The sequence below is a fragment of the Neopelma chrysocephalum genome, unplaced genomic scaffold, assembly GCF_003984885.1.
Source record: "Neopelma chrysocephalum unplaced genomic scaffold, ASM398488v2 Primary Assembly neopelma1_91, whole genome shotgun sequence".
Classification (NCBI taxonomy): domain Eukaryota; kingdom Metazoa; phylum Chordata; class Aves; order Passeriformes; family Pipridae; genus Neopelma; species Neopelma chrysocephalum.
The window spans coordinates 3,246,201-3,264,643 of NW_020897753.1; the positions used below are offsets into that span (position 1 = coordinate 3,246,201).

The 18,443-nt window shown below is 42.3% G+C and overlaps 1 protein-coding gene across 2 annotated transcripts in view; it reads right to left on the minus strand.

Moving 5' to 3' along the window:
* The window catches only part of PLCB1 (phospholipase C beta 1), a 335,327-nt gene that overhangs the window by 96,443 nt on the left and 220,441 nt on the right, over positions 1–18,443 (minus strand). For both annotated transcript variants that reach the window (XM_027693456.1, XM_027693457.1), the window contains exons 10-11: positions 8,094–8,240; positions 2,422–2,579 (exon numbers count right to left, since the gene is read on the minus strand). In XM_027693456.1, the coding sequence (XP_027549257.1) occupies positions 2,422–2,579; positions 8,094–8,240 (305 nt within the window). The remainder of the gene's footprint in view (positions 1–2,421; positions 2,580–8,093; positions 8,241–18,443) is intronic.

Below are 18,443 nucleotides of genomic sequence, written 5' to 3' on the forward strand. Positions count from 1 at the left end.
CTGGTGTTTATAAGAACCCATAAGGATGACTAAAACCTAAAAGATCTATTTATTTTAAACAAGCTTTCTCTGGGGATTCCTTTTATTCTTTCTCTGCACTTTTAAAGGCTCCATTGAGAAGCGTAACACCAAGAAATCCACTTCCTCAAACAAAAGCTGAGCTTCTGGCACATTCTTCTGCTACACTTATTTGCAACTGCCTTCCCAGCTGCAAAAGGGGATGAAGTCCTGCATGAGTGGGGAAAGTAAGCTAGAAGGGTAAAATGAGGATCACACTGATGAGATCTGGGGATGAAAAGCTCAGATATTGGTTCGGTGGAGGAAGTTGTGTGCTGGTGATTCCAGCTTGCACCGCATTCAGGTGCCAAGGCAAATGCTCCAAGGTCAGAAGAACAACATGGCAGGTCCCACACCTGACTCCAGCTGCAGAATGACCCACCTAAAACAGATCTCCAAGGTACACACACGGGCAAAGAACACTCAGAGATTCCTTGAGGAAGTCCACATGAGGCAGTGCAAACTGGCAGACTGAGAGAGCCACTTTGTGCCGTGGTCACACCAAGAGTGTGAGCAGACAAGTGACTCGGCATTCAAGAACCAGTGATCACTCTGAACTGATTCACACACTTCTGACACGTTATTTCACTGCCATTTTGCTCCTCCCCAGCCAAGCAGAACACTTGGAGCGTTGAAAAGAGATCAGCAGTTGAGGTGCTTTTACATTCTTCCATTCTTCCACTTGGAGAAAAAACTCGGGCCCTGAAGTGACAGATGAAATATTCCTGAGGAGGTTTAAAACACCTTCCACTATCTCTCCTGCAAACACAATGCCTAGGGTTCAACATCTAAATATCCAGGGATAATCCTCCTTCCCGCTAATGATCCTTTCAAGAATCAGATTAACTTGATTTTAAATTCCTGCTCATGACCAAAGCAGTTGAGAGCTATCTTCCTTAATTAAAGGACTTCCAGCAATCAAACCCTACGCCTATAAACATAATTGGCTGCACATAAACACAACCAGAAAGTTAATAACAAACGTGCAAGAAGGCTGTTTCACGTTTTCCTGTGATTAACTCAATCAGTGAAGAATTAGAGAAAACAAGTTGGAAGAAAAGGAGCGTTCTGATGCAGGTGGAATTTGGTGTTGTGTCTGTGTGGCGGTATTGTTCGCTTTTTTATTCCTAAAGGATGGCACTAGAAGACAAAAAAACCCACCCCAACAACTCCTGCTTCATGTGTGGAAGACACCTCAAAGCTGTGGCCAGTACAGAAGCCACACTTAATCCCTGTCACATAACCAAAGTCAGTAATGGACATTTTCCCACATATTCCTGCACACAGCTAAGTCGAGAAACGTATTTCCACGGTGAGTTAAGTGTCTCAGACGAAGAAGAATTATTTCTTCACACTTCAAAAATGATACCCTGGTATATCATTATAAGCTGTGCTGACTCTCAATCTTGATGCTACAGGAAAACACCTCCATGGTGGCTCCTCTAACACCCTGGATCAATAACATGTTTAAGAATAACAAGATAACGTTTTAAGGTTACTGCTAAGGGTACAGTATCTGCCTTCTGTTACAGAAAAAGGAGATGGAAGATGAAATTCAGTAATACAGATGACATGTCTGGGTTTGAATGCCACAAATATCCCCTCACAATCTCCAAAGATACTAATTTCTCTTTTTCAACCCCCAGTGTTTTGGCTCTGATCCCAAGCATCAGGGACAAGGATAACATTGCACACATTGTTATTAATATTTTTAAATTGTGAACATAATGCTGAGTGTCTGGACCCTGTGGATGGAACCTGCTCACCTGGGCACGAGCAGCACATTCTCTGCTCACAGGGATTTAAAGGCTTTCAAGTTGTAGAGATTTCCATGATAGCTGCTATTTCCTGCCTCAGTTCAGCACTTTTGTCTCCCACTCACCAGACAAAGAAGAGCAAAAGAGTGAACTGATGCATTGGGTATTGCTGCTCAAATCCTTGTGGCCTTCATCTGCTCCCTGCTGTGTGCTGTGGAGCTGTAACCCAAACCAGCCCTTCACAGCCCCTTTTGACACCGTGCAAACCCCGTTGTGGTGGCACAGCCTGCTCCTTCAGCCCTGGCTGAGGTCTGCCCTGTTTCCCTCCCTGTGGGATTCCCTGCAGGGACGTGCACAGGAGCACAGTCCGCACCATATCATCCCCTTTCCTCTGACTGCCATCATCACCTGTGCAAGATCCAAATACTACAACTCTTCTCTTCCAACGGTTCTGCACATGCTGTGAAATCTCCTCTTAAAACACCTTTTTGCCCTCACATCCCCACCCCTCTGCAGCAACGTTGTTTTACACGGAAGAATGCACTCTGGCTAAAGCCCCCGAAGAGCAGCGTGCTGTCCTGTGCTGTCCTGTGCTGTCCTGCCGTACCTTGAAGGATATCTCAGTTGTCATAGTGAAGCCGTGTGTGATGACGGGCTCCTCCTCCGCCGTCCTCCCCTTCCAGCAGTCCAGCTCCACACAGCGGCAGCCCGACAGCAGCACTTGCCGATACATCTCCACCGAGGAGTTGCCAGCCAGCTGTCCAGCTGTGACAGCGCAAGAACAGGAAAGGAGGGAAGTCATTCGGGGCCTCCGGAGTAAATACAAACAGCCTGACAATAATCAGAGTTAACAGCAGCTTTTATCCTCGGCTGAGGAGAACGACACTCAAAGGCACGGGAAAAGAGTAAGAACGCAATGGAAATAACTTCGGCCGGGTCAGTGTCGTGGTTGGGATTCTACCCTCAGTCAGATATGAATGAGGAGAAATAACCCAGCTGAAGTCAGCTCAGAAACTTCTGATAGACAGCATCAAACACATGAAACAAAATTATAATAATTAAAAAGGCTCAGTTGGACAAGAAATTCAGATGCGACTCAGGACACAAAGATGACATTTTCTCACGACATGCAATACAGTTCGGTACAAGATGAAACAAACCTCCTGCAGTCACTAATGGTACCATTTTGAGGTCTCAAATCAATATTTAATTCACTAACCACTGCACTGAGGTGGTCAGTTAAATTTCCTGATGTTATACTGCATTATGTAGGGAGACATTTAATGGAACTGACAGCTTCCAACAATGACACAATGTAAGTCTAAACAAGGAAAACTCACCTTTTCCCAAACTCAGGAACTATTAAAAAAACCCCACACAAAAATAAACCCCAACCCAAACCATCACAGAAGTCCAGTTGGATTCAGGGAAGCATATCCAGCCAGGGTGGCTTCAACTGCTGCAACAGGTTTGATTCCACTCACGTGGATAGAAATTTCTTGCAGCAGAGAGGTAATGGAAGAATGGCTTAGTGCTTCTTTTAGAAGTGAAGAAAATGGATGCAGTTTCCTGCTTTCTAACAGACTTCCTGAAAAGATCTACCTGAATTTCTTGAAGGGAATTCACTTTCTTTTTAAGGCTGCAGTTAATTTACATAAAGATTCTTTGCTGATGGGGGACATATAAATACTTCATCTAGACTGGCACATAATATAATGCAGATTACTCTAATGCTCATTTTATTGTCTCTGTGCTTCTATGTTTCAGTTTTCTGCTGGGAAATACACATTTGGGATTTGCTGCATTGTCTGCTTTTGCTCTGTTTTTATCTTCTACTAAAAACTGTAACAAACCCCCTTCTATTTGAAAACTCTTGTTTCCTGTTTCTGTCTGATACAGGACCAGCAGCAATCATAAATAGTCCACTAGGTATTAACGTTGCTCCTGTTCAAATCCACAAGGATTCTCAGCTCCCACTGGAACCAACGGGAAGCACCTGTTAGTAACAGAAGAAATTGGCCAGTGCTGGAAAGCTCTGGAAAATATGGATCCACTGAGCTACATTCACTCAGAAAACTGTTCCAATGTTGTCCTTCTTTCCCCTCATAACATTTTAAATTTGGATTAACCAACTACTCTATGATTAACAAACTCTACTTCCTGAGAGACCCCTGGTTGTTATCATTGCTCAGTGTTTTGGACTGCAAGATCCTCAACCTTCAAAAGTGCTTAACTAAACCATGACATGCATCACTTTCATCTGACACTTTTCCACACTACCTTCTTAATAAGGCTTAAGCATTTTGGAAGGATTCCCACAAAGGATAGGAGGGTATCCAACCTCCAAACCATACAATCTTCAGAAAGACTCCCAGTCAGAGTGCAAAATGCCAGCACGTATTTTAATAGTCTCAATAGCGGGTTTTTCTGAAATACAGAACATGAGGAATGTTCCCTCAAATATTTTTTTGCATATATTATCTAGAAATTTCTGTTGTGTGAATCTCTATTTGCATTTATTCCAAAATATCCCTTTTGCATTTTACAATATGATCACACAGACACTAAAGGGAACGCTTCCAGGATATTTTTAATAGCCCGAGTACAGATTAATTTTTTAATACTGGAAATTGAAAGCATTCTGTATTCCCTGCTATAATACAAGCAGCATCTACAGTAATACCATCCCATTTGCATCTCAGCACCCTGTATGGGCTAAGGAGAAACAGATTTTGACAAAAACTCACTTTTCTGAAAAATATAATCAGCCAAATGATACCTGATGGGACACTGTGCAAAATGAGCCAGTGCTGACTGATCCAAGCTGAGGACAGGATCTACTCAGGGAGCACTTCCCATGCCGCTGGCTCTATGGATCTCAGTCTCCCATCAGGAATGATGTGGTGGGGCCGGAAGGGAACAGAGCCTTGGGTCTTGCCAGACCTTTCTGAGCTCAACACAACAGCCAGCCAAAACCCTCTGCTGGTGGTATGACGTGCTCAGAGCAGGCATCACCCAGCTTTCCTTCCCTTCCATGGGGTGCTTTCCAGCTTGGAAACTGCACAGATGCTGTTTTGGAGGCTTTGGAGGTGAAGAAGGTTTCAAGCAAGTGCTGAATGTAGATAACAAGCAGCAACAGTCAGCACTGAGGAACTGCTGAGAACAGAAGAGCTGGAGGATGGCAGAGGAGAGGTCACAGCAGCAATAAAGGAGAGAACATGCCCCTCATGGGACATTTTCCTAAAATCAACTGAAAGTACTGCACTGTAAGAAGGGAAGCAGATGCTGAAGGTGAATAGGATAGTCCCACACTGGCCACTTGTGCTCAACGGATAGCTCTGCCACCTACTGCTGATATTATTTTTTCTTTTAGCCAAAATATGCATTAAGGGCTTGTGACAACAGCAGTGACCTGAGGTGACCTGAGGTGAGACTGGTGAGGCATCAGAAAAAAGCAGAGTTGCACTTTAAGGGTTAACAGGAATAAAGATATAAATATGATACCAGTGAGAAAAAAGATGAGAGACGGGAAAAAAAAGTTTGCAGAAGATGACATTTCTTTAAGTTAGCCCAAGTTCACTATAAGTCACTTCTTACTTCACGGATTTTTACCTTTTTTCTTGAAAATTACATTTCCCTAAGAAAAAGAAAGCAGTAACACTCCTAAATAAATAATCAGGACTTGATGTACTGCCAAGGGTTTCTACTAGAGGCTAGGAAAATGATCAGTGTAATTAAAAATAAATTCAGAGTGTGCACATTTCTTTTTATGTCATAATGTTGCTTCTTTGTGCATGCTTTTTCTGGGTTAAAAAAAACTAACAAAGGGAGAGATAAATGGGAGGGCATTAAGCACAGTAATCATAAACTATTGCCAGACTGAATGGTTTTCTTATTGTCCTAATAATTATTACACAACTAGTTGCTATTTCACGGCTTCACTGAGGGCAAAGGTGCTTCCCCCTTCCAAAGCCACGAGCACTTGAGCAGATCCTTCAAACTCTGCTTGGGAAAAAGAATAGTCTGCTAGCATTCATTTTCTTAATTTTACTTTCCTGTTGGAAGAGAGCAAATGGGAATGTGATTGCTGTATCCTCGTCCAGCCTCACAGCAAAATCTGAGGCTGTCGGTTTTTGTAATAAACAGATAAATATCAAATAAATATCAAATCATTAATCCCATTGTTGGCCAGCTGCCACACATCTACTGAACATAATGAATCCACTAAAAGGGAAGGGCTTGTGTTTTGGGCCTGTAAATGTGAAAATGGACACTCTAAGATGGAATTGGAAAGAGCTTGAAACTTCTTTTGCACTGTTCCCCGAGTTTACTCTGATTTACTCCCCTCAGTTTACTATGCCAGGAATATTATGATAAATTAAAAGACTGAAGACTGTACTTCCAAATGTAGCTTCTGAAGTTACTTAGGAATGCAGGCAGAGAAACCTGTAGATACAGTCTGAGATGATTTGCAGACTTTCACATACAAGTCAAAGTAAATTTAGCAAGTGTCAAGGTAAATAATTAAACATGTAAGGTCACTCACAATGCAGTTAAAAAAATCTAGAGTAGGTTGGACTAATCAGGAATTCCCATCCTCAATTCTTTGTTCTTTGGCTTCTGTGCCTCTAGACCTTTGGATCACACCTCTGTCCTGACCAGCCCTGACAAACATCTGTGGTATAGCTATAAATTCATGCTGGTAGAGGAGAGAGCAGTATTTTATCTCTTCAGATCAACTTTAAACTGCACTGTCTTTAAACCTCCCCGTGGGCCTGTGCCTCTCACATTTGTAAAACAGCTTTACTCTTGTCTCCCAGAAAATCTGTATAAAGCCGCAGCATTTGGCTTATGTGGGTCCTAATCCTCACTGACAGAACACAAAGTCCACACTGGAGGTAAGAGGCCTGTAAAATATCACAGTTAAAAATTGCTTTTGCTTTGGCCACGTCTGCACTCTTCCAAGGAGCATAAATTTCTGCATATTGGAATCATAACTTAAAAAGGGGCCACACTGATTTTCGCTTCTTTTAATTCAGGGAAACGAAATAGCTGTCAAACCAAATACTTATGTGACGAGTTTTAGCACAAAACACATTTCAGAGCCAATATATAAACCTCTGAAAAATGGCACCTAATGGAAACAATGACAGTTCATTCACTTTATGAAGGCACCAGGAGGTGCCGAACGAAGTGTTATAACAAACATAAACCAGACGAAAATAACTCCCCCGAGGTCTGTTTAAACTGGGCCTCACCACTGCAGGGGTTTGTTTATGTTTTGGCATACTGGCATTCAGAAAAACTTGGTCGGTTAAAGCCAGTCAGTCAATAACATTAAAAAACCTATATTATGCAGAAGTCACATTTTTAGCACTTAGTGCAGCATTACTTTTTTTATTTGACATAATGCTGAGTCTCTGTCAAACATGACAAAACAAACATCAAATCAAACAGGAGAGACAGAAGTCCCGGTGCACATCTGCTTGTCAAAAACATTTGTTCCTACATAAACTAAACTAAAATAGTAAATTTACAATTATTTTCTCACAAGTTAACAGTATCTTAGACTAGAAAACGAGTGCCAGAAGCTGAATTCCTAAACTGTCTTTGTTTTTTCTGAATTTTAAAGTATTGTTGACAATTTGCTGTGCAAACAATACAGTTCAGACTGTAACTCAAATTAACAGGAGCTTCTGGGTGCTCAGCCTTTTAAAAAACATGACACCACCTAAAAATTTCAGCTCAGATATGAGATACAGTCAGGGAGCAGAATTCCACCCCTTGCATATATGGACTGCCAGAAAGTTATGTGCCATGTTGGAACCTCCCTAATCTCTGAATCCAAGCAAATCTCATGGAGCTTAACAAACTGTCAGATTTAATGTTTATGGGGAAATTTATTAGCTACAGAGATGTTTTCCATATTCTGCTCTGCACACTTGTTCAGCTGTCATAAAAAGTACATCATTCATTCTCCTCCCCAAATACAGACCTTAATCTGGAACCCTATCTAAACTGAGGGAAAATTTCTGACCAGACTGTATCTGAGCAACACAACTGCTGTTCACCTGTTAATAGAAGTATATTTGATGCAGTTGTGTGTATTTGATGCAGTTGTGTAGAGGTAGAACAACAACCAAGAGCCTCTCTTGCTTCCCCGAAGGCTGAACTCCATCATCATTTCCTGCTGGTGGTTTTAGTGTATTTTATGGTACCACTGAAAATATGCTAAGAATTTTTGTAAGATAAAGAAATCAGGTCTGTCCGACACTGTACCTGTGAGGTAGGTGTTGTGTGAGGAATTGATGAAATAGTGTGACAGTGGTTGAGACATATCTTCATTTAAATCCAGTTTCTCAGGTGGAACGACGCCGTTTTCTTCTCCACTCAGGTATCGCATAAATCCATCCACTGATATCTGTCCTGAGAGAAACACAGAGCCAGGGAAAGCACCAGTTAATTTCCAGTACAGGTTTTGTGACATACAGATGTTAAGGTACCTGTGAAAGACCATACAACCATCAGACCAGCCTTCACCCAGTTATCCATATAGTCTTTTGTTACTACCACCTCATTTTCAGTCACACAAGTTGCAGGTAACTCACACCCCTTTAGCTGTACTAAAGATAAATAATTTCACAATCAGTGCCTACAGACAATCAAGGGCACAAGGGAATCAGAGCTACAGAAGGCTGTAGGAACAGAGAAAATAAATCTAAGCCTATCAAGGAAAGGAGTCTTCTGGAGACCAAACAAAGCACACTTTCTAGAGGAAACCAAGAAACCTGCCCAGAGCCACAAACACAGGTAACATCGACCTCTCCTGAGTTTGGTTCAGTGTGTGTATATGAATGCAACAGAACTGCAAAGCAAAACAAACTAAAGAAGCACCTTTCAAGTGGGAACTAAGCTTTGCTTTGTAATTTTTATATTTGTCTTCTCGTTCATCTCTCACTGGAGTGCCAGCATAAATGATCATTTCATATGCTGCTGGCAAATTAGAAAGCTGAGTCCTACCCTCAGCTTAAATATCATCACTGATCTCAGTGGAGCTGTGCTGATTACATCAGGATGAATTCTGCTGCCAAGCTTTCTGCATAAAGTTGACTTTAGGGTGTCAATTTGTACATTTAGACTCAACAACAACAACAAAAAATCCAGTAGTTTACATTTGAAGATTAATGCTTCACTGAACAAATTAGAGACAGTTTTTCTTGCCCGGTATTTTTTGTTATTTTGTCTAGATTTCATCTGTTGATTTACTCAACCATATAGCTTTACTTAATTCAGCTCTACAGTAAAACAGATCTGCTGTATCTCTGAAAAACCTTGAAGCATCTATGCGCTTGGTGACTCTCAACAAGGAGAATTTCTTATCCTTTGTCCCCAACCCAAAATGTTCTGCATAGTGTGTCTGTTAAAAAACCCCCTCAGTCGTCTTGACTGTGGCATTGAAAACCAGAAGACTTCGGTTCTGCTCCTGACTCTGCTGCTCTCTCTTTTTATCCTAAAACATACAAGCTTACACATACTTTTCTAGCAGATGAACAAGTAACAGGCAACCCTGCATAATTTATTTCTTTTTAAAGCTTGTAACCACATGATGCAAATATAGCATGTAAAGCATTTACTTAAAATCTGTGCTTAGATCTGAGGACTTGGCTCTTGATCAGAGAGGAGAAGATGTAACAGCCTTTAAGTGCAGATCCTCATTTTCATAACAACCCAAGACTGGTGGCACTAAACAGACTTATATGACAAGAATTGTAGTGACTATACAGAGCAAAGCAATTATCATTCATTCTTATGACAACAATTGTTGGAAAGAAAACCATCAGGTCCATCCACTATTTTAAGGCTGTAATCTGAGCACAATCTTGTCAGGCTCCACAGCTGCTTTGCTAAAGAGTGACTAATCATCCACAGACAGAGGCCCACGTACTTTCCTCTTCACAAAAAAATTCTGAGACGGTGAAAATTGGGGAAAAAACCCGCCACTGAGGTTTTTCCCAAAACTAAAGATCTAGGAGCAACTTTTCTGCTGCATGAACTTACCAGAGGAACATTAGAATGCCAACAGTATCAGGTGCTATCATGGAGTTAGGTTGACCTAAAATCCACCTAAGAACTTGGCACCAAGTTCACTGGGACACAGACAGGGTCTGTGGTGTGCATTCAGACTGCACAAGCAACGTCACACAGGGAAAACCAGCTCAGATCCAAATGGGATTGCTGCTCCACGGGGAACCAGCAAAGCCATGTTACATTACAGCGAGTTGCAGCTCCTGATGTTTGAGATAGCTCATCCAGACTCATGTTCAGTATCTCTGTGTTGCCCTTTCAGCCAGACTAGGAGGGTTTTCCTGTCATTTCTGCTCTAGGCTAAAATGAAATGTAGTAGTTTTCATACAGACTATCCAGAAAAAAAGGCTTCCATTTTGTTATATGGACAGTCGGGTCGATTCATACAGATGTAGTTTTCAAGGTTCTCAAAAGTGATCTCTGTGTTTAATCCTCAGAGTGTACCTGACAAACAGGGTCCTTGCAGTCCTTATTTTTCAGATGGAGACCTGAAGCTGAGGATAAACCAACAGACCGGACAATAGCCCGCGGAAAACCTGTGGGTTAAGCTGGGAGTTGAACTGCACAATCTCTTGAAGCCTGTCTGGGTGAACTTGAGCACCTCTGCAATTAACGGGAAGCAAAGCCTGGGCCTGCACTTCCTCCCTTCCCTCTATTTAGTTGTTCACTCTGCTTCTTTGCTTCCTTCCACACTGCAGTAAGACCAGGTCTGCAGAGTGGTCCTTCTGTGCACTGCCGCCGGTATTAGCATAAATCACAGCAAGTATTATTCACACGCATAATTAGAGAGTTTCTGAGTTACACAGTTGTCTGAGCTTACGGCGGGAGAACGCTATTTTCCCCATCATAATTAAGCAGTCAGCATTTCAGAAAGTGAAGCAATTTGCAAGTTCAATTACAACCAATATTGCACCAGTGAGAGTTTCTCTGCGGAACAAAGATGGCAGATGTCAAAGGGGCTTTGTATCCTGGAAATTAAAGAGTACATTGTTTGTGACCGATGTCAATGATATTCTGAAGCCGACTGCAGTGAGGACGACCCTCAGTGGACACTCATGCAAAACAAAACAGCCTCAATTTATCAGTAAGGTTTGCTCTCTGTTTCCTTAAGCATATTACAAATTTGCCACAGACATTGCCAGGAAAAAAATAATATGTGATCAGTTCTTTCCACTATAGCTGTCACCTTTTATCTTCAGGTATATAATAGAAAGATTTAATTAGATATAAAAAGTTAGAGAAAAGAGACCCATAATGCAAAGACACAGAGGCATGACAGATCCTCTTGCTTTCCTTTTAGTGCTAAAATTATCTGAGCTCTAAAATTTTGATGAAACTTTCAAAATATCCAGTGTGCTTTATATAGTTAAAATTGTAGAGTTAATAGGCTTGACTTTTTCACTCCTCACTGTCATGTCAAATTTGATCTGATGTCTCTTGTCGGGACAGAGGCAGACCCAAAACTCACCGGTGTTTATAGAAATGCTACCACCACTTTCAGCAATGCTTGGTTCCAGATCTTCCTAAATAACCCCGAGTGCAATGCAATGAAGGACAAGACTCCAGCTGACTCCTTCAGCCACGCTGGAAAAGCCAGATGGAGCAGAGCACACATATGTAACCACAGCAGAAGCCATGTCGGCAGCTACAGCCCTTAGCAAGATCCTTCCCTCTGCAGGGTTTGGAGTTTGCCAGCACTAGAAATTTATTCTTTTTTTTCCCCCCTTCAAATATCTCTTCTCTAATTTATCCAATTAATTAGAATTTCCCTCCCCATGGGGTCACTTAGTAGTGCTCTATTAAAACACCTAAACAACACAAACTTAAAAATGTCTCCTTTTTCCTGTGGTGTCTGGCCAATTTAAATGTTCAAAACTTAACTCTTTCCCCCGGTGCCACTGGGACGCCTCACACTGAACTGGGCAGGAGCTCCTCATTCTCCTCTTCCTCTCCCCTCCAGGGCTCACAGGGCTGCTCCCTACACTTTTCCCCTCACACTTTGCACTTTTTCCTCCTCATACTCGGCACTTTTCTCCCCTCACACTTTGGCACATTTTCTCCTCGCTTTCCATTTTTCCCTCTCACACTTTGCACTTTTTTGCTCACGTTTTGCACTTTTTCGCTCACGTTTTGCACTTTTTCCTTCACACTTTCCAATTTTCCCCTCACATTTTGCACTTTCTCCCCCTCCCACTTTGCACTTTTTTCCCCTCCCACTTTGCACTTTCTCCTCCCTTTCCATTTTTCCCCTCACTTTCCACTTCTCCCCACACACACTTTGCACTTTTTCCCTCACACACTGCACTTTTTCCTCTCACAGTTTTCACTTTCTCCCCTCACGCTTTGGCACGTTTTCTCCTCACTTTCCACTTTTCCCCTGCACACTTTGCACTTTTCTCCCCCACTTCACACTTTCCCCTCACATTTTGCACTTTTCCCCCTCACGTTTTCCATTATTTCCCTCACACTTTCCACTTTCCCCCTCACACTTTTTTCCTCACATTTTGCACTTTTTTCCCCTCACACTCTGCGCTTTTTCTCTCTCACACTCAGCCCTTCTGGATAAATCTCAGTGTCTGTCAGAACCACCAGCTCCTGCACCGAACCCCAGACGCTCAGATGTGGTGTTGGTCTCCGGCCTCAGCGGACCGAGGAAATTTGGGATGAAAGTCAGCCACGGGGGATTTGATTTGTCAAGGCATGCATAAGCGGCCAGCTAAAGTTTGGTGCCTGCCAAATAAATAGCAGATCAATTTTAATGTTTTATATTGTGCACTTGAACGGGTCTGGAAAATATAAGAACAAGTGTTGAGGGGAAATACAAAAGCGTCTAATGTATTCCTAGTCACAGACATTCCCCGTGCCTCAAAATTAGAAATGTGTAGCTGAACACTTGTGTAAAGGTTATATAAACTTTGATGTAACTCTACAAATGTACCTGAATTAAAAACTTTAAAGAGTTAGAGGCACTGGAAAGTCTAGAAATGCCTTTATATGCCTCTCTTTGTATTTATACACCAACGTACCTTCCAAAACCCACTCTCTAAACAGGAAGGAGGCTTTTAAAAGAAAGGGACCTTGATTTCTCAGTGTATTTTGAACATTTTACCCATTTCTAGGTATGAAATGCAGGGCACAGTGCCCTCACTATCAGGACTGCCCGCTTGCCCATGCAGACACACTGTGAAGTTCCCCTGCCGTCATTTCACAAGACAAATCTAGTCCAAACTCATACAGACCTATCCAAACCAGGTTCTGGCTTTAGCCCTGCACTACTCTTCTGTGCTGAGGATCTAAGCTCTGCTTGCACTTTAGCTGCCCATGCCAGCAGTCCTTCTGTGGGTGCCCACAATCCCCTCTCTGCCCTGCCCTTCTGATTTGGAAGCTCAGCTTTATCTTCCAGTTGCTCGGCAGGGAGTTTGTCAGCGATAGTCTCACCTGCTGCATCCAAACATCACTACTGCAGAAAGGAAGAGGAAGCCCACAGAGGGGATTCCAAACACGTCCCCAGCAGTGTTTCTCCTGCAGCAAAGTACGAAGCAGTTTCTTAGAAAGTGGTTCCATAGGACACCTCAAACTGCTGCTCCATACGACCAGGGTGCACCACCCTTCAGGGTGGTGAAATTCATGCAGAGACCAAAAAAAGAACCCCCAGATTGACAGTCAAGTGAAGTCAACCAAATGTGGCATTTTTTCACTAAAATTTGGAAGGAAGGAGAAGTAATTTCCTACTAGAAGAGGAATATGCTGAGAGATTCCATTGAATTTCCTGACTGTGATCAGCTTCATTATATGAAACACGGGAAGTCTTTGTGCAGCAGCTTTATCTTTTTCTGCATCCCTGGCTCCAACTGATTGCTCCAAAATAGTTAGAAAAAACCCCCAAGAGCACAATGAAGTGGCAAGTTCTGACCATTTCACAATATTTCCATATTAGCTCTGGCTACATAATCCCATACCTTCCACACTGGATCAGACACATAAATGCTCCTGGATGGCAGTCTAAAGAAAACCACATAAAAATGTAACTGTTACTTTGTCTGTAAGTATCAAGGCTCTTTTCTGGTCAGCATTTGGTCAGCCGTAAAGACAGCAGAAGTCACTTCAGTTATCCCAGAGATCCTTTTTCTTGGAAGCTGTTTTCAGGCAGGTGACATACTGCTGGCAAACGATCTATTGAAAACTCACAAAATTTACAGTAATTAAGTGAATCCTCTTTTCTATGGCCCTCGGATCTTGTCAACACTCATAAATCAAAATGTTTTCCTCTGCAGTTTATGAGATCTGGAATATTCCCCTTCCTGGGAGACAGTGCTCACAAGTTTACCACGAAACAGGAATTCCAGCCAGCCAGCTGAAATGGTTGACAGGATAGCCTTTACTTTGTAAATATACTTCTCAGAGGCTCCTCTTGAAGACTTATTGTCTCTTCATCATCCTCTTTGAGTAGATGCAGAGAACTGAGGACATTTCTCTCATCAGGGCCCATGACAGTCCTTGTGCAGGGTCAAGGCGCTGTGCATTCCCTGTGCCAGCACAGGCACAGATAACAGCCCCCTCTAAAACTCTTCTCCACTTTCCAGGGCTGGCAGAAGCACAGGCTGCTTTTGACACAGCAATCCTTCTTCTGCTGCTTAATGAGACATAGGTAACTTGACAAGATGCTGTTTTCCCAATCCCCTTAAAGTGCCAGCATGACCAGCATGTTGTTCTGGATGTGGAAATGCTTGTGTGTCCCTGGGAGCTTGCCAGCTCATCAACTGGAGGACATAAACAAACCCCTGCTCACTCAGCACCGGCAGCACTGTGCCAAGCACAAGATAAAAGACATGGGGGTTCAAAGTAGGGCCTAGCTTCCAAAAGAACCTTCTCCACCAGCTCAGTGCCCTCTGCAGAGGCCCAGGATAAAGACCAAAACCCGAGCAGTGCAGCAGTCTGGGGGAAATATAAAAGTGCAGCTAACCCTGCAAACCTCTCAACCCAACTGCTGGATCTAAACTTCATCCCCTTGTTTTGTCAGGTACGCTGGACGTGCAGCTACTCCATTTTCCCTGCAGTCTGCCCAATCTGCTCCCAGGAAGCCTTGCAGTCCTTTGGGCAGGCTTGGGACAGAAAACAAGAGAGGCACAACTGACAGCAGAAAAGACCACTTATCTGCGCACTTCTCTTTGCACTTTAGTCTTGCAACTTTAACATCGAAGAGCCTTTGCTCAGCCTTTGCTCGTCCCTTAAAATCTGTCGATGTTTTGTACCACAATTATAATGTGCATTTGCTTGTAGGCTGTCAACAGGTTTGGTCACGTGGATCTTAAACATTTCTTTCCATATATTTGCAAACTCCATAGTGCTTTCCATTTGTTTACACTCATGCTGTTATCCACTCAGAATGTAACTGGAAAGTATAATTGTGCCAAGAGATGTTAATAAAGTAAAACAGAAAACAAACAGAAAAGGAAGAGAGACAATCGGTGCTTCCCATCTCCCAGTCAGCGACACAGAATTACAACAGTATTTTGTCTGACAGTGAAATCAGGTCTATTCCAATGCAATCTGCAGCGTGAATCACATTTGCTGTGATCCCACACAACCGAGCAGTCCTCTCAACTCGAAGATTAGAATCCTATAAGTAAAGCAGACAGCTGATAACTCTATGAGAGATCTGTACAACGTGTCCCAGTGGGAATTCTATCTCACAAACCAGCACTGCAATTTCCAGCTCATTAGGTATTAAAACTTCATGCCCAGCATTGAGTAGGATGCACATACCCCTGGTGTGTCTCTTGACTCTGGGCACATATTAGCTGCTCTCTGCTCTGCAGCTCTGTGAGCCAGCAGAGAAGTTCACAGGGACGAATTTACATAAAATGCACACTGTGTGGGACACGATGTGCCGGAGCCACTCTGATGACAGTGGTGGCATTTGCATCCAAGCGATTTGGGAAGTGATGCTAAAACCTTTTTGGCTTTCCAGACACACATGCTGTTACAGTATTGCCATGGTGTAACTGGAATTTCTGTCTGTATTCAGCTTTGCAAGCTAGGGCAGGACAGGAGAGTCCTGTTGCATTGTCCAAGCGACATCCTCTTAATGGCAAAGGAGAGAATATGGTAGAACTTCAGCCCAGACTGAAAATGCCTCAACCCTACAACTGAGATGCTGGACTTTACCCCAGGAATGTCAGTGCTGCTTTGTTTTATAAAACACACCGAGGAGGTAAAAACTCTCAGGCCTCAGATCAGGATCTGCAGACATATCAAAATATCTACGTACCAACCATCACTTACACACCCCATGCAGAAATGGGCAGTAATTCCTCCATTTGAGCAGTTTTCTCAACGATCAGTAAAGGCAAAAATTCGTACTACTCAGACAGTCTTATCAAATTAATAAGCAGAGGAAGGGCAATACATCTGAATTGCTGTATCTGAATATTAGTGAAGCATTTAATGAAGTTTTCTAAATTCAAATTTTTTCTTATGGGAAAAACTAATCTGTAAAAAGCACAGATAGAAATAAACTGAGGTCAGACTAAAAGATCAGGGCTTCTTTGAATTTGGAAGCTTAAATGCATAAAAAACCCAGATGCTGACACATTGATCAGCAGTAGGTCTGGTTTCATAAAGTCTTTAATAAAGTGAAAAAGTAGAATCAACCACACAGGGTTTAAAGAACAGACAGTTCTCTTGTAGCTGTTAGCAAAACAAGAGGGTAAAGCTGTAATGAACCAGGTAAATGGGACACACATCAAATGAGAACACACATATAATAATTCAAGCTACATAACTAATCACTAGAGCAAAGAAAAATCTAAAATACAGATTTGAATCGGGAAGAAGATGCCTACAAATCTATCACCCTGAAAAGCAGATGAGATGCAGAGAACAGAAATGCATCTGTATATGAAGCTGCACCACAAAAGGTGATTAAAAAAAGAAAAGTAATTGATTGGAAGGACATTTTATTATCAAGACATTGATGGAAGAGTTAAACATGTGTGGAATCAAATATATCAACGCTCGTACCCATAACTAAATCCAACCGTACAATCAATCCTACAAATGGCCAGAATTTATGATTAAATTAATTAATTACCAACAACATCAAGGGTCTTAATGGCACCACTGACACTGCACCCAGTCTCATGACTAGTTTTTGACTACTTATTATCAGAAATAAGTCTCTATACAGAAGGTTATTTAGAGAACCGTTATGAATACCTCACAGTATATGCCAAAACAAGAAAAATCAAACATGTAAACCTGAAGTGGCAACGACATGTTTTTCAATGAGTGTTTTAAGCATAAACAACAAGGATGAGGGGGAACAGTCCCAGTGGCCGAAGGCAGAAGGAAGTAACGAGATCAGAGCAAGCCACACAAAACTTGGGGGGAGTGTCTGGAAAAGCTTGGCAGTGCTACAACTAACTGTGCTAGGAAACAGTCTTGCAGTGGGTTTATTGGTTGTCTCATTGCTTGAATCCTTTAAAATCAAAGCAGGACAATATCCTGTTGTGTTCAAATCTCATTTCCGTTCTCCAAACTTAAAGGAAAACACAACGGATCCAATTCTGCCCTCAGTTATAATTGCTCCAATACCTGCTGTAATTAGACAGTTACTTGGCCACAAACCAAAACAAGCTGTCTTGGGTAACATGTTCTCGAGAAAGAAACGGAAAACTCAGTAAGAAAGGAATAGAGCAAGATTCCTTGCTCTACCCTTGAATGGGTATATTGTAACAAAACACAGGGAAATCTGATTATAAACAGAGAATGGTAACTCCAATTCAAGATCAGAAGTAAACACTCACTGAACGACAAGCAGTCAGTGAGGGAAAACTCGGGAAGGTAAACACGTTGTGCTTTAAGTAGCCCACATAAAAGAGCTTGCTCAGTATCGGTTAATCCATGTGGAAATCTCACACGCCCAAGGACACTGAGATCCAGAATATTTTGCAGAGGAAGGAGCATCAAGCGAGCAAAGCAGAGCTTGGTATGTTTGAAGCAGGAATGCTTGCCATTCTAATGAAGCTATTGCATCCACTTTAGCATCTGTACAAGTGCACGGAGAAAACTAACAGTGGATGCAATTTTTTTTTTGGCAAGAAAATGTCTGCAGATGGAAAACCACTTTTCTGAACCATTAGAAGAGGTACTGCAGCCCAAGACACTTAGTTCACTCCAGGGAGGAAATATTTCCTAAAAGCTTCCAGGCAAGCCACACCGAACAGCAAACCTCATACTCCAATCAGAACTAAAACTTCGGGAGCATTCCAAGGACACTGCCATCTCCAAAGGGGAAGGAGGAAGTGTCACCTGAGAAGAAACACATGTTTCCAAATCTCACTTGTGCCTGTAGGCATGAGCCATCCGGTTTAACAAGATCTTAAAGCCACTGTGCAATGTTGAGCATGCTCTTTATTTACTTATTTTATTAGAACTCACAGGCTTTTTCATCCCTTTTCAAACTCCTAAGAAAGAAGGGCTCTAACCCACAGGGGCTACAGCCCATGCAATGGATGTATTTTTCTCTGGTAGTGCTAGAGA